Source organism: Polypterus senegalus, chromosome 2 (genome assembly GCF_016835505.1).
Source record: "Polypterus senegalus isolate Bchr_013 chromosome 2, ASM1683550v1, whole genome shotgun sequence".
Taxonomy (NCBI): Eukaryota; Metazoa; Chordata; class Cladistia; order Polypteriformes; family Polypteridae; genus Polypterus; species Polypterus senegalus.
This window is the reverse complement of record NC_053155.1, coordinates 117,568,426-117,591,222: the sequence shown is the minus strand read 5'-3', so window position 1 is coordinate 117,591,222 and position 22,797 is coordinate 117,568,426. Positions and strand designations below refer to the sequence as shown.

The following is a 22,797-nucleotide window of genomic DNA, read 5'->3' as shown; positions in this document are numbered from 1 at the left end:
CTTCATTCCCCTTCTTTCAGTTTACCTCTATGTCAAGATGCTCATGTAACCTGTATGTGTGTGCTAGACCATCAGTTATGTTGTCTATGTCTATGTTAGGCTTTCTCTGAATTTACTGTCTTAATCTTCTTTATTTATTTATTTGGTTTGTACTATGCTATATACTGTATACCCTGCCATTCTTTCTTATATTCTGTAATGCCTTGAGCATGGGAAAGGCGCTATATAAGTAAAATGTATTATTATTATTATCCCTAATTTATTTGTTCCTCTGTCTCTACAACTTATGCCCTATTATACTTATGTAAAGCTGAACAGATTTTCGTTCATTTTTAGTAGTAGCTGACTTTCAAAATTTTTTGAATCTTGCCCTGTTCTTCTTGCACTAAAAACCTGTAATGCTAATCAGCCTTTCAGAGGCTGCTAAACCATACAGTAGGATTTTGATATGCACAGTTTTCTCCAGTTTAGGTATTTAGTGAAGTAGCAGACATTAGATAATCTTGGGTGCAGTTTGACATTTAGGGTTAAGTTCCAGATGAACCATAAATCTTATTTATTAATGTTTTTAAAACTTAGAAATAATAAAAAATTATACAGGTACCGTTCACAATTTTGAAATGACAGAAAAAATTGGTTTCTCAGCTTTTGCTCACATACTTATTGTAAGTGTTGTACTGTTTTTTTATTAAGTTGCAAATTGCAATGTATGAATGGTGTAACACTCAGATGCATTGGGGGATTGAGTTTACTACTTTGAAAATAGGAGCATGTTTAATTTTTTTGTTTACCTCATCAAACCAATATCACATTTTTGTTTTTTGAATATTTTGTAACTGGACTGTGTATGATGTGTGATGGAGATTTGCTCGGACAGTCAAGCTGCTGTTTTGTATAGATGACACATGCAGGCAGTAGTTCTGCAGCTATTTCAATAGCTTTTGCTGACTATTGGGGACCTGTTTGCCCACAGGAGTAGCTATCAAATATATAAAAGAGGAATATACAGTATACAAAGTATACTTCATGAAACAACCAAACTTTAACAAGACTACTTTAATAAAAACATGGATGTCCAGAGAATTGAAATTAAATGAATGGCAGCAATTCTGACTTGCCTTCTGACATCCCACACACTCTAGCAGATGAACCAATGTCAACGGAGCAGACTTTTTACTCAGAAGACAAACTAGGGTTAAGTAAAAATCAGCAAACAAAAACAACCATTAAATAAAAGCATTGAACTTTTTAAATATCACAGGGAATGCTTTAGGCATAAAATAAAAATGTATCAAACAAGTACTATATTAATCAAATGCTGTTCTCTATAATAATGATGCACACAAATCCAGAATAGAGCATTGTCAAGGCAAACAAAACATGTCCATACAGGACAGACTACACAAACACCAATGCAGGTATGGGATTGGCATGCACACAGCAAAGCATAAAGACAACAATTACAACTTGCCACATGGAGCTCCAACTGAGCATGTTCAGTATAACCCATTTAGGATTGTTCGTGTCTAATTTGTTCATAGAGTGCAAACTTGGCACTTGTGATTTGATGCCTCCATCGCTGTCAATAATGCAGGCCCAACCACTAGTTAACTTGATTTTGTCTCTAGTTACCATCAAGGTAGGGATCTCATACACTGATAATTTCTGTATTATCTGTATCTATTATTATTATTTGTTTATTATATTACATAACTGTTGACTATATTTATGTATCTACAGTAGATTGCAAATACCATACATTGCATCAATGTTCATATTGCTAACTACAGGTCAATATTGCTGCTACTTCTTTGTCTTGTCTTTGCACAATGTCTTTTCTTGTTTGTTTTAATTTTACATTTAAATTTAAATTCTATTTTTAATTTATTATTTACACTTCATGTTGTTACACTGTGAACTCTGAGCTTCGCAATTTCGGCTATCTGTATACTTGTATATGGTTGAGATGACAATAAAGTTCACATCAGACTCTTTTCCCATCTTGTCTGTAATAAAAATTGTGAGAGTGATTTGGTGCAACTTCTAATATTCATGCTGTAATTTTTGTAAAATGCTACTCTCAGCTCTCTTTGTAATTATTAGTGATAAGTAATGAAATGTCCTTAGAGTATGCACGTGTTTGCCCTTAAATTAACTGTGAACTGTCCAATGATTTTTTTTCCTGCCTTACATCCTATGCTTGCTCGGATAACCTCAAGCTCCGTGACCCCTTTTCTGGATAAAGTTTAGAAAATGGATGTATGGATGGATTTTGCACATACACACAAGCACCTACCTAACATACTGCTAAGTTACTGCCAGCGCTAAATAGCCAATCTGGGCATGAAGCATAAATATGGTTCACAGAAAGGCACTTGCCAATCAAAAAAAAAACCAAAACTTTTTTCACAGTCTTTGTGAATTTACAAATGTATCATTGTATTTTTAACATTATTTTATAAATACAAAAGTGTATTTTTTCTCATGAAAACATTGTTACTAAATGGGCCTAGCAGTTTGATAGATCCATGTCCCCCTAAGGCCCTGCCCAGAGTGATGTGTCTGTACTATTTTAAGGATAGACGATTTGTTGGAAAGAGTTGCTTAGTGTAGGATAGATTTAATGATTCTATTTGTAAATGTGCATACTAGGTGCAGCCTTAAAAACATTTTAAAGGAGAAATTACCTTTAATTTAGTAACAGTGCATCTGTTAGGATAGCCAGGTACCCCTGGCTACCCATTTCACTATGCCAATATGCTTCACTGGCTGCTTTTGAGATTGCTTCCTACCACACTGAATAGAATGTTAAAGTATTCTGTATACCTCTACCACAAACACTATCTGACTTTATATTTAATGTGGTAGTATGTGGTTTTGAACAAACTCTCAACATTTGCTTAGGCAAGTCCACCTTTACCTCTTTGTGTTTTTAAAAGTTGATGAATTCCTGAAAGAGTTTTTCACAGCACAAACCGCATTTCATGCAGTACATGGAACCTTTCTTTCACTGAAAGCTAAACAGAAGTTTTAAATATAGCCAATGATTTTTTTCCTTCAAGAAATTGTTATCATCCTAGACTGAGTTTAAAGAAGACAGGGTTATTATAGAATCACTTTTCAGTTCCTTCTATCTAATTTTGTGATAGTGTGCACAGAAAAATGGAATGTTAGGTGTTGTATTATTATCATTAAAGCAAGTGTATTTTAAAGTTGTAGCATGAAGCGTGACCTGGAGACCTCAATAACTGTAGACTAATTCATTGGGCAGCACACTAATGAGACAGGTGCATTTTAGGTGACTGACTGAGTAAAGCATTGTGGGTACTTGTGTAGCCCTTTTGTTTTCTTGTTTAATAGTACACTAACTATTGTGTCTAGCAGCTTTTGATAAGGGTATTAGTAAAAGTTCTGATATGTGGTTGAAAATGTAGTTAAATAAAATGAAAGTAGACAGAGAATTTTATAATCAAGTAAAGAAGTAACATAGTAGATATAAAACACTGCTCCCATGAAAGAACCTGGTAAGATATTATTACAAAGGTAATTATCACTAATGAGGATATTCTCAAACGTGATTCTAACCAGTAGCAACAAAAATAACTGCCTGTATTAATGAAAATGTGACACAGATGTGACTTGTGTGCAGAGTGGGAAAAAAAGAAACTAAAAAAAAAAAGCAACTTAATTCGATCAAGACCAAAAAAAAATATTTTGTGATACCAACAGACAAGCCCAAGGCAACTGAAAAATGCTGCCCTAGCTAGCATATAATATGTACTATTTAATGTAGATTTTCATTGTTATACTACCCAGAGTTTGCTTGCCATAAGCTTATCCTTTTTTTATTTATTTTGTACTTTATTTGGCTTTTAAATGCTTCACCAGATTGATATGCATATATTATGATGGCCAAAAGAAAGCATACCTGTTTGTTAGAGTTGATAGTCTACTGGAATTTATAAGTTTACATATCTCCCAGATACCCACTTGTCATGAGACTGACATTAACCACTCATATTAGAAAATTCTGCAGTCAAATGCAGAAGAGCAGGGAGGACAATAAGCTAAGACAGTTGGCTTTAAACAAGATGGTTGGCGATCGTAAAAGAAGTAGCTATTCTAATAACATTGAAACATAAGGGCACCAAATATAAGTCATAATATTGGGAAATTTTATTGACATTTAAAAATGGTACTTATTCTTATTAAAAAGTTGTTTGGGATCCAACAAAGCCGGCTTTTGTTCATGAACTGAGTGAGCCCAATAACTTAAGGGGGGGTATGCAGATTTGGCAGCATGAGCTGATACAGTGCATTGCCGCACCCACCACACGACGAACTACCCAGATTGGAACCCAAGTGCAGCTATCACATCGGCCTGACTTTCCTTTTTTACTTTTGTAGTTGTTTGCTTATATCATTTTTTTAAGCACAACACATTCAGCTAGGGAAGTCACATAACTGTTTTAACAGCATTTCGCAGAGCTTATACTGGGCAAGTATGGTCCATAAAAACACACAAATGGTATGACTTTAAAAAAACTAAGACAGTAAGAATTTTGTTAAGTAAACTTATCTGCTGTCAAAGGACATATGAAGATTTCTATGATGCACACAAAGAAACAACTGATCGTTTGACACCTCTAAATAAACTCACAGCCTACAAGGCATTTTGGGAAAGATTTTTATTTGCATAACAAATGTGGTTTTGCTCCAGAGCCAGAGTAACGTGAATATATGCAAGAGCAAATTGTTACTGGATGGGCCTAGCAAAGGGTTTCAGTTACATTTTGGGAGAAAAAACTGCAAGTCTGAAAATATTACAAATGATTACAAATGCAGCACCTTGGCATGCTTTTATTGAAAAAGAAATTCTCTTATCAAGCAATTGCTGCAATGTACAGAAGCAAGTTTATATGTCTTAGAAAGCTGAACCTTTGCTCTTTCGAAAATCGACAGATTTGGCATTTCAAAAATCAGACTAAATAATGACCTGCATATCACTTTGGTAAGAAAATAGAAGCTGGTATAGTGGTGAAAGCTTATCTGCAAATTCTCACAGTATGAGTGCTCGGTTAAACAGTCACTGTGGGCTACAGAGAGAAATGTATAACCATTTGGAGGCAAAATGTCTGCTGTGCAGTGACCAGAATAGAAAAACTTAAAAACATGAAATTCTGCATTTTAACAGGAAAATTATGAACTTAGTACAATAGAATGCACAAGGTAATAGTAAACTAAATGTAAAAACATTGAATAATACTGAGAAAACCTTGAACAACAGAGAAAACTAACACTGCAATAGTTTGCGCTATAGCGCTAAGAACCGCTCGTTAAAAACACTTTTTTTTTAATGAGTTTTAAGCACAGGGAAAAAAACATTTGAAAAATACGTAATTTAATAAACCACCAAGAAAAGTAACATTGCAACAATGCACACTATGAACCAATCGCTGTAAACAGAAGTGGGGGTTAAAATCCAATAGAAAAAAGTCTTCATTAAATACAACGAGGTTAAAACAATGCTCAGATCTGTCTCTTTAAAAACAAGCCTTATGTGTCCAGCCATCTCTGTCTTTCTCTCTCTCTCTCTCGCGTGTGTGTGTGTGTGTCTCTCTTTCTCTCTCGCTGTACAGGGAATGCACAGGGAGAGACTGAACATGTGCGGCAATTATTGGCGCACACAAACTGAAAGGGAAACTGTCTTGTTCGTATACTGAGTCTATGGTTGTGAACAGATGCAAAAGTTTGGCAAACTTTTTGGTTGTAAACCGATTTGTACGTGTTCCGAGATGTTCATGAACCGAGGTTCCACTGTATTAAGTTGAGGGTGCCAATAATTTTGTCCAGCCCGGTTTTTGAGTTCTGTGTGAAATGATGTCAGATATAAGTATGTTCTATTTAGTCGACAGAAATATCTTTGGTAGGAATGTAAGTTGAATGTAGTCATCATTGCATAAATTTTTCTTCACCATAGAAATTTAAAGACTAAATTCAACTTACATTCCTACCAAAGATATTTCTGTCGACTAAATAGAACGTACTTATATCCAAATAGAACTTGAAAAGATATATTTTTTCAAATCTGATCTCGCATTGTAGAGCGACTTGACGCGCACCACATCGAGCCTGCGAGCTATTGAGCTGTCGCCTGCCTGCCTCAATAAGTGACCCTCGCTTCGCTCTTACTTTTTTACTGTTCATTTAATCATGGGTAGTCGCGGAAAAATTAGAAAATGGAAGGAGGATTACACTGAGTAAGGCTTTACCAAAACAATTATTGATGGCGAATAAAGTATCCATTATTAAATTGGTGATCTGTTTTTCTGCGTTAACCTCATATTTGTTCATACTTCTTCTCAAACTAAGGGGGTGCGAGGGTAAAATGAATCAGGGAGAGCTGATTTATATATATTGAATATATTGAAATAGTTTTACTGTCAAATAATGCAAACAATACGCAGCACGTGTTTCGCCCTAATTCTGGGCTCATCAGGCGTACACACTCACTGCACCCCCTGTCAGGAATCGAACCTTGGACATCAGCGCTAGAGGCGAAGCCTCTCGTGTTGTGCCACGGCGTGTGGTTCGTTTATTTGACAGTATGTAGATCGGGAGATATATATATATATGTACGATAACTCCTGTAGCCACAATAAATGCCTTTATTAAATAGACAAACCGGGGTGAACAAAGTTCCTTTCTACTGCAGCCACAGCCGCGACATCGCATAAAAAACATCAATAATAACTCATAAACTTGCAATATTATTTAGGAAAATCGCAACATTTTACTCACCAAAAATTCGGATTATTTGTAAACAAAATCCATCCTCCTCTCTTTCCTCAAAAATAGTTTAATTACTCTGTCATACGGATTATCTGTCCGCTTCAGTTCCATCAAAACATCCTTTTCTATCGCCTTCGAAGCTAATGCTGAAAGGCGAACCCACCCTATGGTATTTCTGGCATAAGTTTGAATTCACTTTAGGGCTGTCCACTCGACAGAAGTAGTATACACAGGAATGTTCACCGCCAAATATACCAATGTGAACAGCTGCCCCATGCTCTCATTCAGATTTTTCTGATGAAGGAAGTCAAGGAGATCAATGGGAGATTTTCCTGCAAAATCATCCATGGCATACATTGCAGTCAGTTCTGTTTTTAGCCGAGACAGATCAAAAAGCGCTCCGTGGCTCTTGTGTTAAACTGGAGAAGGCTGCATGCGTGAAATTTTTCTTGTATTCCCGAAACTTCTGGGTCTCGAGGAGTGTGACAAACATCAGGTTTTCGTGGTCTTGAAATTTGGTCTGTGTCTGGCAAATAATATTGTCCAGAATCCTGCCATGGAGTTGGCCGTAGTGCACGCGACGATCTTTCGCTCGTAGCGTTTGCGGTGCGTTCAGTGGCCTCATAGAGTTCCTCATATCAGCTTCTATCCAATCAATGGGTCTGAATACGGTGACGTTGCCACATGCCTGCTAGAGGGCCCGACTGACACCAACTCAAAATCTGATTGGTTGAAGCAACAGGTTAATTGACATTTATTCTGTGTTAGAGTGCCTACACAATGGATTGTGAAAGCCTCTCTGCCTGGCAACAAATGATGGCTGAAATGGGATTGGTTAAATGCTTTAATATGAAACTCCACCTCCCACGGCTATCGAGCTGCAGTCTATTCTCTCTGCCTGGCAACAAATGATGGCTGAAATGTGATTGGTTAAATGCTTTAATACAAAACTCCGCCTCCCACGGCTATCGAGCTGCAGTCTATTACAGTACAGTATATGGACGAAAATACGTTCCAGTTATGACCATTATGCGTAGAATTTCTAAATGAAACCTGCCCAACTTTTGTAAGTAAGCTGTAAGGAATTGGCCTGCCAAATTTCAGCCTTCTACTTACACAGGAAGTTGGAGAATTAGTGATGAGTGAGCCAGTCAGTCAGTGAGGGCTTTGCCTTCTATTAGTATAGATATATATATGGGTATATGGGTATATACTGTATGTATATATATGTGTGTGTATATATATATATATATATATATATATATATATATATATATATATATGTATATGTATATATATATATATATATGTATATATATATGTATATGTATATATATATATATATATATATATATATATATATATATATATGTATACAGTGGTGTGTATACAGTGGTGTGAAAAACTATTTGCCCCCTTCCTGATTTCTTATTCTTTTGCATGTTTGTCACACAAAATGTTTCTGATCATCAAACACATTTAACCATTAGTTAAATATAACACAAGTAAACACAAAATGCAGTTTTTAAATGATGGTTTTTATTATTTAGGGAGAAAAAAAATCCAAACCTACATGGCCCTGTGTGAAAAAGTAATTGCCCCTGAACCTAATAACTGGTTGGGCCACCCTTAGCAGCAATAACTGCAATCAAGCGTTTGCGATAACTTGCAATGAGTCTTTACAGCTCTGGAGGAATTTTGGCCCACTCATCTTTGCAGATTTGTTGTAATTCAGCTTTATTTGAGGGTTTTCTAGCATGAACCGCCTTTTTAAGGTCATGCCATAGCATCTCAATTGGATTCAGGTCAGGACTTTGACTAGGCCACTCCAAAGTCTTCATTTTGTTTTTCTTCAGCCATTCAGAGGTGGATTTGCTGGTGTGTTTTGGGTCATTGTCCTGTTGCAGCACCCAAGATCGCTTCAGCTTGAGTTGACGAACAGATGGCGGACATTCTCCTTCAGGATTTTTGGTAGACAGTAGAATTCATGGTTCCATCTATCACAGCAAGCCTTCCAGGTCCTGAAGCAGCAAACAACCCCAGACCATCACACTACCACCACCATATTTTACTGTTGGTATGATGTTCTTTTTCTGAAATGCTGTGTTCCTTTTACGCCAGATGTAACGGGACATTTGCCTTCCAAAAAGTTCAACTTTTGTCTCATCAGTCCACAAGGTATTTTCCCAAATGTCTTGGCCATCATTGAGATGTTTCTTAGCAAAACTGAGACGAGCCCTAATGTTCTTTTGCTTAACAGTGGTTTTGCGTCTTGGAAATCTGCCATGCAGGCCGTTTTGCCCAGTCTCTTTCTTATGGTGGAGTCGTGAACACTGACCTTAATTGAGGCAAGTGAGGCCTGCAGTTCTTTAGACGTTGTCCTGGGGTCTTTTGTGACCTCTCGGATGAGTCGTCTCTGCGCTCTTGGGGTAATTTTGGTCGGCCGGCCACTCCTGGGAAGGTTCAGCACTGTTCCATGTTTTTGCCATTTGTGGATAATGGCTCTCACTGTGGTTCGCTGGAGTCCCAAAGCTTTAGAAATGGCTTTATAACCTTTACCAGACTGATAGATCTCAATTACTTCTGTTCTCATTTGTTCCTGAATTTCTTTGGATCTTGGCATGATGTCTAGCTTTTGAGGTGCTTTTGGTCTACTTCTCTGTGTCAGGCAGCTCCTATTTAAGTGATTTCTTGATTGAAACAGGTGTGGCAGTAATCAGGCCTCGGGTTGGCTACGGAAATTGAACTCAGGTGTGATACACCACAGTTAGGTTATTTTTAACAAGGGGCAATTACTTTTTCACACAGGGCCATGTAGGTTTGGATTTTTTTTCTCCCTAAATAATAAAAACCATCATTTAAAAACTGCATTTTGTGTTTACTTGTGTTATATTTGACTAATGGTTAAATGTGTTTGATGATCAGAAACATTTTGTGTGACAAACATGCAAAAGAATAAGAAATCAGGAAGGGGGCAAATAGTTTTTCACACCACTGTATATATATATGTATATGTATATATATATGTATATGTATATATATATGTATATATATATGTATGTATATGTATATATATATATATATATATATATATGTATATATATATATATATATATATATATGTATATATATATATATATATATGTGTATATATATTTATATATGTATATATATGTATATATATATATATATATATATATATATATATATATATATGTGTATATATGTATGTATGTGTATATGTATGTGTATATCAGTAGTGGGCTGTCAGGGCCTGCAAGGCCTTCTCTGCTGGCCTAAAAAATATCTGAATCACAAACTGAAGTTAATTATATTTTGTCCATGAATACTTATTAAATAATTCCAAATAGTCTGTCCTCTTCCTTTCATAGTTTTCTGATGGTTGTGCTGCTTCCAGACATGTATTTTCGTATTAAAGCATTTAACCAATCACTTTTCAGCCATCATTTGTTGCCAGGCAGAGTCAAAGTCAAAGAAGTCTGTCCTGAGGCCTTCACAATCCGTTCTGCAGGCCATCTAACACAAAATAAATGTCGATTAAACTGTTGCTTCCACCAATCAGATTTTGAGTTGGTGTCAGTAGGGCCCTCTAGCAGGCATATGGCAACGTCACCATATTCAGACCCATTGATTAGATAGGATGGTGTAATAGCTATTTTGTCACCCCACAATGGCTGAAGGAGGAGAAGAAATAGATTTGGTGGCAGATTTACTTTCAAGGCCATTTTCAAGACAGACTTTTCAAGAAAAGCTGGACATTGTTAAGAAAGGTCGGACAATTCTGAAGCTAGCTAGCCTGTCACAACCAGAAAGAGGATTTGTCCGCCACTTTCAGGTTACCAACTACGAGCGGTACCTCTGGCTCACAAGGTTCAAGGAACACTGCAAATTGTATTGCTGGGAGTGCTTGTTGTTTCCCACTGATCGGCATGGTGTTTGGTGCCACACTGGGTTTGTAAATTTGTCTTGTCTAACCAAGGCAGCAACGAGACATCAAAGCACTGCCGGACACTTTCAAGCAACGGTGCTTTCCAAAACTTTTGGGGAAACCAGAGTGGATCTACAGCTGAATGAGCAAGTGCGCAGGGAAACGGAGCTCCATAACGAAAAGGTGAAGAAAAACAGAGAAATCTTAAAAAGACTGATAGATTGTGTAATTTTTTTGTGCAAACAGGAACTTTCATTTCGGGTACACGATGAATGCGCGGAATCCAATAACAAAGGGAACTATGTGGAGCTTCTTTCTCTCATTGCTGAGAGCAACATGGATTTACATTACCACCTGTCCACCAATAAAGTGTTTACTGGGATGTCGGGTAAAATACAAAACGACCCGATCACTGCTATTGCTGAAGTGATGGGAGAAGAGATAAGAAGTAACGTTAAAGAAGCACAGTTCGTCTCTATTATGGTGGATGAGATGACAGATGCGAGTAACGCAGCGCAGCTAGCACTGGTCCTGCATTACGTAACGGGCACAGGTGTCAAGGAGCGATTTGTCAGATTTGAAGATGTTACCAGTGGGAAGCAAGCCGATAACATTGCAAGTCTTATAATCAGGTTTTTGTTGGAAAATGAATGTCTGGGTAAAGTTGTGGCACAGTGTTTTGACGGCGCAGCGGTCATGTCTTCTGGATTAAATGGGGTGCAGGCTAAAGTTAGAGAGAGCACCTTTGGCTTTATTCATACACTGCTATGCACATCGGCTCAATTTAGTACTAAAGTGGCCTCAAAGCTTAAAGAATGCAAGATCTTTTTTGGCCACCTCAATGGCCTTGCTGCATTTTTTTCTAGATCGCCTCGGCACACGCAACTACTGGACGAAATCTGCCAGCGGTGTCTCTCTCGTTTGGCACCAACACGGTGGCAGGACACATCCAGAGTGGTCAATACGGTCTTTGAGAAGAGATATGCTCTAAAGGAACTGTTTCATCACATTCTGGAGCATCATGACGAGTATGATGAGGATACAGTGCGCTGTGCTGATGGATTTAAAGCACGTCTGGATGATTTATAGTTTTTTTTTTTGCTTCACACATTCAATGGCATTTTTGAGTATTCAGGCGTGCTCTTTTCAATACTACAGGACAAAAAACTCGATGTGCAGTTTTGTCTGGCTAGGGTAAAGGAGTTTTGTGACACTGTTGAGCGAGATAGAAGCCGATATGAGGAACTCTATGAGGCCACTGAACGCACCACAGGAGCTCCGAGCGCACAAAGAGGTCAAGCGCAAGATCCTCGCGCGCACTACTGCCAACTCCATGGCAGGATTCTGGACAATATTATTTGCCAGACATAGACCAGATTTCAAGACCACGAAAAACTTATGTTTGTCACGCTCCTTGACCCCCAGAGGTTTCGGGAATACAAGAAAAATTTCCCACATGCATCCTTCTCCAGTTTAACACAGAGCCATGGAGCACTTTTTGATCTGTCTCAGCTAAAAACAGAACTGACTGTAATGTATGCCATGGATGATTTTGCAAATCTCCCACTGATCCTCTTGACTTCCTTCATCAGAAAAATCTGCATGAGAGCATGGGGCAGCTATACACATTGGTATGTTGGGCGGTGAGCATTCCCGTGTCCACTGCTTCTGTCGAGCGACATTTTCAGCCCTAAAGTGAATTCAAACTTATGACAGAAATACGACAGGGCAGGTTCGACTTTCAGCATTAGCTTCAATGGCGATAGAAAGGGTCTTTTTGATGGAACTGAAGCGCACGGATAATCTGTACGACAGAGTAATTGAACTGTTTTTGAGGAAAGAGAGGAGGATGGATTTTGTTTACAAATACAATAATCCCTCCTCGATCGCGGGGGTTGCATTCCAGAACCCCCCGCGATAGGTGAAAATCCGCGAAGTAGAAACCATATGTTTGTATGGTTATTTTTATATATTTTAAGCCCTTATAAACTCTCCCACATTGTTAACATTATTAGAGCCCTCTAGACATGAAATAACACCCTTTAGTCAAAAGTTTAAACTGTGCTCCATGACAAGACAGAGATGACAGTTCTTTCTCACAATTAAAAGAATGCAAACACATCTTCACTTCAAACGAGCGCCTTCAGGAGCAGAGAATGTCAGAGAGATAGAGAGAGCGTGACAGAAAAACAAACAATCAAAAAATCAATACGTGCTGTTGGGCTTTTAAGTATGAGCACCGCGATAAAGCAGCCGCAAAGAAGGGAGCAATGTGAAGGTAGTCTTTCAGCATTTTTTAGAGTAGCCTCCGTATCTTCTAAACAAACAGCCTCTGTGCAACAGCCCTCTGCTCACACCCCCTCCGTCAGGAGCAGAGAACGTCAGAGAGAGCGTGCGAGATTAAAGCAAACAATCAAAAAATCAATACATGCTTTTGGGCCACCGTGATAAAGCGGCATTTCTTAGAGGAGTGTCCATATCCTCCAGGCAAATAGCCTCTGTGCAAACAGCCCCTCCGTCAGGCGCAGAGAATGTCAGAGAAAGACCGAGAAAAGCAAACAATCCGCTCGGGAAGCACATTGTATATCATTGAGGAGTTTTAGTTAATATATAATACATGCTCTGATTGGGTAGCTTCTAAGCCATCCGCCAATAGCGTCCCTTGTATGAAATCAACTGGGCAAACAAACTGAGGAAGCATGTACTTTAAATTAAAAGACCCATTGTCCGCAGAAATCCGCGAACCAGCGTAAAATCTGTGATATATATTTAGATATGCTTACATTTAAAATCCGCGATGGAGTGAAGCCGCGAAATTCGAAGCGCGATATGGCGAGGGATCACTGTAATCTGAATTTTTGGTGAGTAAAATGTTGCAATTTTCCTAAATAATATTGCAAGTTTATGAGTTATTATTGATGTTTTTTATGTGTTTCGCGGCTGTAGCTGCATTAGAAAGGAACTTGTTCACCCATGGTTTATCTATTCAATAAAGGCATTTATTTTGGCTACAGGAGTTATCTATCTGCGATGCAACTGCTCTTTATACAGTACTGTATTTCTGCATATTAAGATGGTTAATATAACCATAAATTAGTTTTTGAGGGGCAGGTTGATTCAGACGGAGCACTACTGAAGGCCTAGGTGTGAAATGCACGGTCCGCCACTGGTGTATATGTACAGTACAGGCCAAAATTCATTCAATGTGTTTTCTTTATTTTCATGACCATTTACATTGGTAGATTCTCACTGAAGGCATCAAAACTATGAATGAACACGTATGGAGTTATGTACTTAACAATAAAGGTGAAATAACTGAAAACATGTTTTATATTCTAGTTTCTTCAAAATAGCCACCCTTTGCTAAGATTACTGCTTTGCACACTCTTGGCATTCTCTCAATGAGCTTCAACAGGTAGTCAGTCACCTGAAATGGTTTTCCCTTCACAGGTGTGCCTTATCAGGGTTATTTAGTGGAATTTCTTGCTTTATCGATGGGGTTGGGACTAACAGTTGTGTTGTGCAGAAGCCAGGTTAGTTGGACGATCATTTATTTTTCAACAGGACAATGACCCCAAACACACCTCTAGGCTGTGTAAGGGCTATTTGACCAAAAAGGAGAGTGATGGAGTGCTGTAAATGGTCATGAAAATAAAGAAAACACATGTTATGGCATCAGTTTTTAAGTAAAGGAATGTTTTAAATTTTTACACAAGCACAATTTCTATCAAATTTGAGAAATTGTATGTCAAACTTTAGTGAAAAATGACTGCCCTACATTTTATTCATTGCACAATAAGGCTTTATTTTGGTGTTCTCCATTCTGGCAGAAATTGCTAAAAAATGCCCTCAGTTGGCACACTGGGATGATCCATTTCAGTATGTTGCATTCCTTTCTATTGTTACTCGGCTAATGGATTTGGTTGAGTTGGGAATCTCCCACCTCTACTTTTAAGATTGAATTTAAATAGAATGACCTGTGCATTCATTTTCTCTCTTTAAAACTGTACAGGTGCCGGTCATAAAATTAGATATCATGACAAAGTTGATTTATTTCAGTAATTCCATTCAAAAAGTGAAAGTTGTACAGTATATTAGATTCATTCATTACACACAGACTGATGTATTTCAAATGTTTATTTCTTTTAATTTTGATGATTATAACTGACAACTAATAAAAGTCCTAAATTCAGTATCTCGTAAAATTAGAATATTGTGAAAAGGTTCAATATTAAAGACACCTGGTGCCACACTTTAATCAGCTAATTAACTCAAAACACCTGCAAAAGCCTTTAAGCGGGGTCTCAGTCTATTCCTGTATGCTACACAATCATGGGGAAGACTGCTGACTTGACAGTTGTCCAAAAGACGACCATTGACACCTTACACAAGGAGGGCAAGACACAAAAGGTCATTGCTAAAGAGGCTGGCTGTTAACAGAGCTCTGTGTCCAAGCACATTAATAGAGAGGCGAAGGGAAGGACAAGATGTGGTAGAAAAAAGTGTAGAAGCAATAGGGATAACCGCACCCTGGAGAGGATTGTGAAACAAAACCCATTCAAAACTGTGGGGGAGATTCACAAAGAGTGGACTGCAGCTGGAGTCAGTGCTTCAAGAACCACCACGCACAGACGTATGCAAGACATGGGTTTCAGCTGTCGCATTCCTTGTGTCAAGCCACTCTTGAACAAAAGACAGCGTCAGAAGCGTCTCGCCTGGACTAAAGACAAAACTGCTGCTGAGTGGTCCAAAGTTATGTTCTCTGATGAAAGTAAATTTTGCATTTCCTTTGGAAATCAAGGTCCCAGAGTCTGGAGGAAGAGAGGAGAGGCACAGAATCCACGTTGCTTGAGGTCCAGTGTAAAGTTTCCACAGTCAGTGATGGTTTGGGGTGCCATGTCATCTGCTGGTGTTGGTCCATTGTGTTTTCTGAGGTCCAAGGTCAACACAGCCGTCTACCAGGAAGTTTTAGAGCACTTCATACTTCCTGCTTCTGATGAACTTTATGGAGATGCAGATTTCATTTTCCAACAGGACCTGGCACCTGCACAAAGTACCAAAACTACCAGTACTTTGTTTAAGGACCATAGCATCCCTTTTCTTGGTTGGCCAGCAAACTCTAGAAAATCTATGGGGTATTGTGAAGAGGAAGATGCAATATGCCAGACCCAACAATTCAGAAGAGCTGAAGGCCACTATCAGAGCAACATGGGCTCTCATAACTCCTGAGCAGTGCCACAGACTGATCGACTCCATGCCACACTGCATTGCTGCAGTAATCCAGGCCAAAGGAGCCCCAACTAAATATTGAGTGCTATACATGCTCATACTTTTCATGTTCATACCTTTGTTTTTTTTTTGCATTGGTCTTAATTGATATTCTAATTTTCCGAGATACTGAATTTGGGATTTCATTAGTTGTCAGTTATAATCATCAAAATTAAAAGAAGTAAGCATTTGAAATACACTCTGTGTGTAATGAATGAATCTAATATACAAGTTTAATTTTTAATTGGAATTACTGAAATAAATCAACTTTTTCATGATATTCTAATTTTATGACCGGCACCTGTGTTTTGTCTTGTTGGCTTTTTCTGAATAGCCCATAAGCTGCTTAGCTTATAGTGCTATGAAAGTGCAGTATGTACTACTGGGTAATTTTCTACTTATAGTTCATTGTGAGTGTTAGCAGATCTCAATGAAATTCTAGTGTAGTTACTAAATAACACGATTTTAATTGTTATGTAATTCAGTTAATTAAAGAGTTAATAGACAATCTGTACTTTTGTAAAAAAATAAATAAAACAAACATACTGTAAATATATGCTCAGTTGGATTGAGTAACTGTCTCAGATATTATTAGCAGCATTAACCAGAATCAGACTGTTTCTGTTGGTATTGATTAGTCTCTATCAACATTGTGGAGGAATTTTGGCCCAGTCCAACTTGTTTTTAATTATTATTTGTTAGGTTATTCAAAATGAACTAGTTTTTTTGGCCTTTCATCATAATTTGGATGTTCCTAAAGTCTAAAGTTTGTTTGTTTGGTTTTCCTTTTTGCAATGTTGATGTTATTTTTTGTTTTAGATTATTCCCTTTCTTCATGATCTAGCTGTGTTTCACCTAATTGATGAACCCTTTGACACGGTACAGACTTTCCTCAATATCAGCAGGATAGCTTTTTCTTGACAGAACACAACACCTCCAAAAATAACACCATCACCACTATTGTCAAACTTTTCTATAAGGTCCATGGAATGCAGTTTAAGCTTTCTCTAGACATAATGAAGCCCATCACAGCCAAAAAACTGACATGTTTGTCTGCTCTGTTCAGAACTCATCATCTTTATAAAATCTTGAGGTGAGCCATTGAGTTCATATTAGTGAGCTGTAGTTTGTTCCTTTTTGCTGTATATGAATCCCATTTTTGTCTGGTGTCTTTCTGAAAGATGAATTCACGAACACTGACCTTGGCCTAAAGGTGAGAGGATAGCAGATTCTTTAATGTGTTCTTGGGTTCTCACTACCTTTTCCCAAATTGTCTTTATTACTCTTGAGTAGATTAGTAGAATAGCCACTATTGGTAAGACACTATTGTCACTAATGTGATTTTGTGTGTTTGACAAATTAATTCAGAGAGGCTTAAATATATCCAGTTTTATATTGGGCAGGAATGGCATAAACCATGATTGTTAACCAAAATTGTCAACTCCTCATCCATTAATCAATATTTTTTCCTGTTTAGTATTCCCATTTAGAGTTACAGGGAGGCAAATATATTCAGATAGAACTGTCTGTAAGGAACAATGTTTTAATTAGATTAATTAGATGTCATTTATGGCAGAACACAGTTTTACATACTGATTAAACATACTGATTTACACCTTTGTAAATTTACAGCTGTGGAAACTTACAGCTTCCAAAGCACAGGAACTAAATACTTATGGAAGTGACGTATTTCCCTTATTTTTTCCTGTTTGAGATTATTTCTAGTATTTAAAAAAACAAATGTTGAGTTTCAGTGCTCCACAATACAAATAAAACAGTGAGTAAAATTTATTTTTTATCATTTGTTATTGAGTAAAATTAGAATTAGTAAAGTGTCTGAATTCTGCAAACCAAAGTACATTTGCTATTGCGTTACTGTTACCCATTCTCTTGGCATTAAAAATAATAGTTCCATATAAGTGTTTTGATATCATGTTTAGCCATTTGTGAGAACACTGTCCAGCCATGACTTTTTATATTTGTTTTTAGATATTTTCAAGTTATAAATAAAAGGGTTAAAAATGAACAAATAATTGCGTGTCACTGACTTCCGAATTTCTTTTTTTTTTTAAATGTTGCATCCATTTTTAACTTTCAGTTGATCTCACACATACAGTAATTTCAGGTCACTACCAGTCAGCAGCATTGTATACAGATGTATCTTGGACACAGGTAGAGTTCTAATATTACAAATATAGCTAAATTGAAGTGAATAGTATTTTGGAGTAATTTTTGTGGTCATACATTTTCTTTTTGTGTATTAAAATTAATTTTACAATTGAAATATAGTGATCTGCATTCAGAGTATTGTTTCATTTCAATAATTGTGGGATTCTTTCTCTTTCAGAAAGTACACAATTCTTTCTTAAAGTGGTTGACATCCAGACTGGATACTGAAAATATACTGAAGAGTTCCAAATTTTCTCTTAAAGTTACTACAAAACATGAACCAAAGATTGAGCCAACAGAAGATTTAATTCCTTTGATTACCCAGTTCTTTAATTTTTGCTCTGAACATTTTAACCATCATTTGTACTATGAAAATCTACAGACAAAGTGTTTGGGGAAAATTGTGCTTTTTGCTGAGGTGACTCCAACAACCATGGATCTTCTTGACGGGTAAAGTATAACTGGTCATGTTGTTTTTTTTTTTCTTTTCTCATTTTGTTTTTTGTAATATTGATACACAAGGCGTTGTTTTGTTGTACTTCCCCTCAAATTTTTATTTAAAGTTAGTACTTTGATTTGTCAGTTTTTTTTTAATTTGTTAGATTTAATATTTTATCTTTTAAATTAGTCAGTTAAATAAGTACATTGTTTCTATTTATTACAGTATGTAGCATATTTATATTTGGTATTCTTCCTTGACCAGCTTGCATTTGGGTTGAAATTTGTATCAGAATTTATCATCTTGCTTTTTGAACGTAGCATTTATTTGATTCCTGTTAGATTATTTATTTCTGAAGTGATCTTTAAAATATTAATTAAGTGAAATTTACTGATTGAATTTGGTTTTGTCTTGCTGTATAAATTTAGCCATTTAGGCATTGTGAATAGCTGTTTTTCCTGTTCTTTTTTTCTTGGATCTGTTTCTACTTTATATACTTTTCTAAAATTCTACATTATCTGCACCAGAGCATTGGAATGGGTGATCACTACTAAGATTGTGACACAAAGGCAAGAGGACAAATTGTCTTTGGTGTTCAGTAAAACTCCAGTAAACAAATCTTTTTGCTGTGAATAGTATCAAAAATCATAACATTCTTCCTTATTTATGTACTGTATTTTATATCCAATTGTAATCTATGTTTACTCCAAGCATATTGAGAAATTAATCTGGTAGGTGTGGAAAGGCAGTTATAACCATTAATATAACACAGTAAAAATTACAGTAAAGTCAGATGTTTGAACCAGGTTTTCACTGTGACAAACGTGGCAAAAGTTTATGGTACAATGGATAGGAACACTTGGGGGGAAGTCAGAATATGGCAGGCTTTGGATTATAAAAGCTGTATGTTGACTCAGCTTTTGCAAGGCATCTCCTGTTAGCTTGTGTTGTTTCAGTAGTAGTAGTAGTAGCAGTAGTAGTATAGGTTAGATCTGAGTCAGTAGTTTTACAGCCACTGATGGAATGGTTCAGAAAATCTGAATATTCAAAATTAAAGAAGCATTGTTAAAAATTTTGCTGAAAAATGTGAGAAAATATTTTTTATGCTAATGAATGATTAAACATTTTATTACATATGATATAGGCTCCAGCCCCCAAAACCCTTAACTAATTTAAGCGGATTTAGCAATGGAGCTGATCAATGTTTTTTTCTCTTATGAACAGAAGTTGGTTGAAAGTCCAAACCAGTACACAAGCAAAAATACTCTTATTTAAATAAAAGTAAATCTACTTTTATAATAATTTACTTGAATACAAATAAATTATTATTTCAGAAACTACTCGGGTACTACTCAGTTACTTTCTTTAAATTTCTGTAGCCTTTGAATGTACTGAAGTAATAAAGATTTTATGATTTAAAGTACTTAAAAAAACATGTAGTGCATCTATTCAATAAAATATGTGTGCTACTTCCAATAAAACAGGAATAGCCAAAAAGAATCATTAATACAAAAAGAAAATATTTTTTAGTATTGGGTTATGCATTTTCATCCTGTAACCTTGTATTTAAATTGTTAATAAATATTTTTAAAAGGCTCAGATATGTTTAACTAATAGCCTACTTTGTGTATATTAGACTGAACAAACTTTGAAATGCTGTCTTTATGGCTATGGCGTTATTCTGGTTTTATTCTTTAGGGTATCAGGACTAAAAATATACATTAGTGTATATATATATATATATATACACACACATACATATATAGATACACTTATACTGTATATATATATATATAGTGATCCCTCGCTATATCGGGCTTTAACTTTCGCGGCTTCACTCCATCGCGGATTTTAAATGTAAGCATATCTAAATATATATCACGGATTTTTCACTGGTTCACAGATTTCTGCGGACAATTGGTCTTTTAATTTATGGTACATGCTTCCTCAGTTTGTTTTTTCTGTCTGCTGGCAGCGATACTTATTTTCATGGCCGGAGCTAATCTTCTATTTCTGTTCTGAAAAGTTAGGCTACAATATTGAACATTTTTAGTTAAAAAAAAAAAAATCAAGAGCTTACACTGTCTTTTTTTTAAGTATGTCTATGAAAATCGCTGTGAGTAGCCAGAAAAATGCTTTATAAATGTAAGACATTATTATTATTTAGGTTTTTTTAAAGCCAAATAAACCTGATAGGACTTATTTTCTTCAAAGATATGTGCCACTTTAGGGTACCAATAAAGTCAAACTGATTAGGAGATTTTGTGATCAGTTTGTTTAAAGTATATTAAGCAAAAAATAACATTTCATCATCCTCTCATTTCAAATTTGGCATTTCAGGATACAGCATATACTGCAAATATAAATTTAAATTGTAACCGTTGACAATTATTTATTCATGTGCTTGCATTTTCCATTAAACAGCTTCAATATGTGCACAAAGTAGGTCATAAAACACACAATTTCTGACATTAGCATGACTGTTGAAGGAAAAACATGTGGTAGAATCTATTCTATGGAGTTTTCATAAATTAATAATTATATACCTTTTGAGGTGTCTTGATAGATTTTGTAATCAGATTTTATACATTTTTTTTTCAATTTTTACTGCCACTTCACAGATCAACAATCCCCAACTTGGTCACTGTCAGAATAAGTCTTTTAACTTTTTTCCTGTGTCCATTAATACAATATATTTTCCAGGTTTCACTACCATCTGAAAGAGTTGGCACTTTTAAACTGTAGTAGTATGACCGAGTGTCAGTGTGGAAGGCACTAGACTGGCATTTCTTTCCGTCTCATTTCTTGTCTTCTGGCCCAATCCTGTAAATCTCTTTTGTAAATCGGTGGCTTGGATAGAGGACAGATAGTAACAATTTTCAAGGCTATTTAAAACAATACTAAAAGATATTTGTGTTTGTGTGTTGTAGTGCCCCATGTTGTAAGTGTTAGATCCATTGAAGAAGTCAACTTAAACAAAGAAAATATACATTTTGGAGGTTTGTTTGAAGTGTTTTACATTATAACCATATTATTAATTGCTGCGTGAATATAATTTTTTCAAGGGGATGACCTTTACTATTGTGAAAAAAGACAAGCAGGGCAACAGGAGGAATATGAAAGTTATTTATTGAGATACTTGTAAGGAAGTCCATGCCAGTGCTATCGGTGTACATTCTGGAATTTATAAAACTGCTAATATTATTTCACAAAGATGTTACTGGCCTGGTTTTATGCTGACATTAAAATGGCTACGTTTTCTGATGATTATAATCATTATTTTAATTAAAAGACTATAATTGTCAGAATAGATTCAATAAAATGTTTTAATATCTCAGTTGCTGTTTGTCGGACTCTTTAATTAACATGTCATACAAATATGTATTAGTGGATATTTGGTACTTCATTTAACAAATAATATTAATGTTTCAAAGTCTCATATATTTCAGATAGAACTTTATTTGTCCTCTAAGGGAAAATGCGCTTCTTTTTTAACAGAGGCTGAATGAATAAATAAATGAAAATATATAATGAAGAAAAAAGTCAATCCCGTAACAATTTTAGCTGTAATGTTCATTTTGCAAGCAACATTTGGGGCTCACAACTCTGAGGCAAAAGCTCAGCTGTAGAAGTGAGTGTCCCTCTGAGTGGAGAGGACAGTGGGACATAGTAGACTTGAAAATGATGTAGAAGACTTTCATCCATCTTTTACCATGGATTTCAGATATTACTTATCCAGGGTTCATTCACATGAGACATGTGTTTTTATTCCAATAGTTTTAGTGACTCACATGGCGGAGGTGAAATTTGTGTTCAACAACAAAACCTTTCCCGTGAATTTTTTTTCCCCTTTTTTATCCCCAGGAAAAATCACCTGTGTAAATGTTTAAGAGTAAGCTATCACTTATAGCATGACAGTGGATTGCTACATTTATTTTAGCGAGCTGTCTTTTAAATGTCTTTGTAAAGTGTTACTGGGTGTCGAGCAATGTATTATTATTACTGATATTTTACTAAATCTTACTACCCATGTTCCTTTGATGATGAGCACCGTTGAAGAATTTTTTGGTAACAGAACAGTAAAAACGCCAAAACGACTGAAAATACAACTGACGAATGGTATTTTTCGATATCATTTTAACAAAATCTACTGTCCGCCCTCAATCACAGAGCACCCCGG

At 36.2% G+C, this 22,797-nt stretch overlaps 1 protein-coding gene across 2 annotated transcripts in view; it reads left to right on the top strand.

The window, feature by feature from the left end:
- The window catches only part of hlcs (holocarboxylase synthetase (biotin-(proprionyl-CoA-carboxylase (ATP-hydrolysing)) ligase)), a 228,623-nt gene that overhangs the window by 90,891 nt on the left and 114,935 nt on the right, over nucleotides 1-22,797 (top strand). For both annotated transcript variants that reach the window (XM_039744447.1, XM_039744449.1), the window contains exon 6: nucleotides 18,357-18,628. In XM_039744447.1, the coding sequence (XP_039600381.1) occupies nucleotides 18,357-18,628 (272 nt within the window). The remainder of the gene's footprint in view (nucleotides 1-18,356; nucleotides 18,629-22,797) is intronic.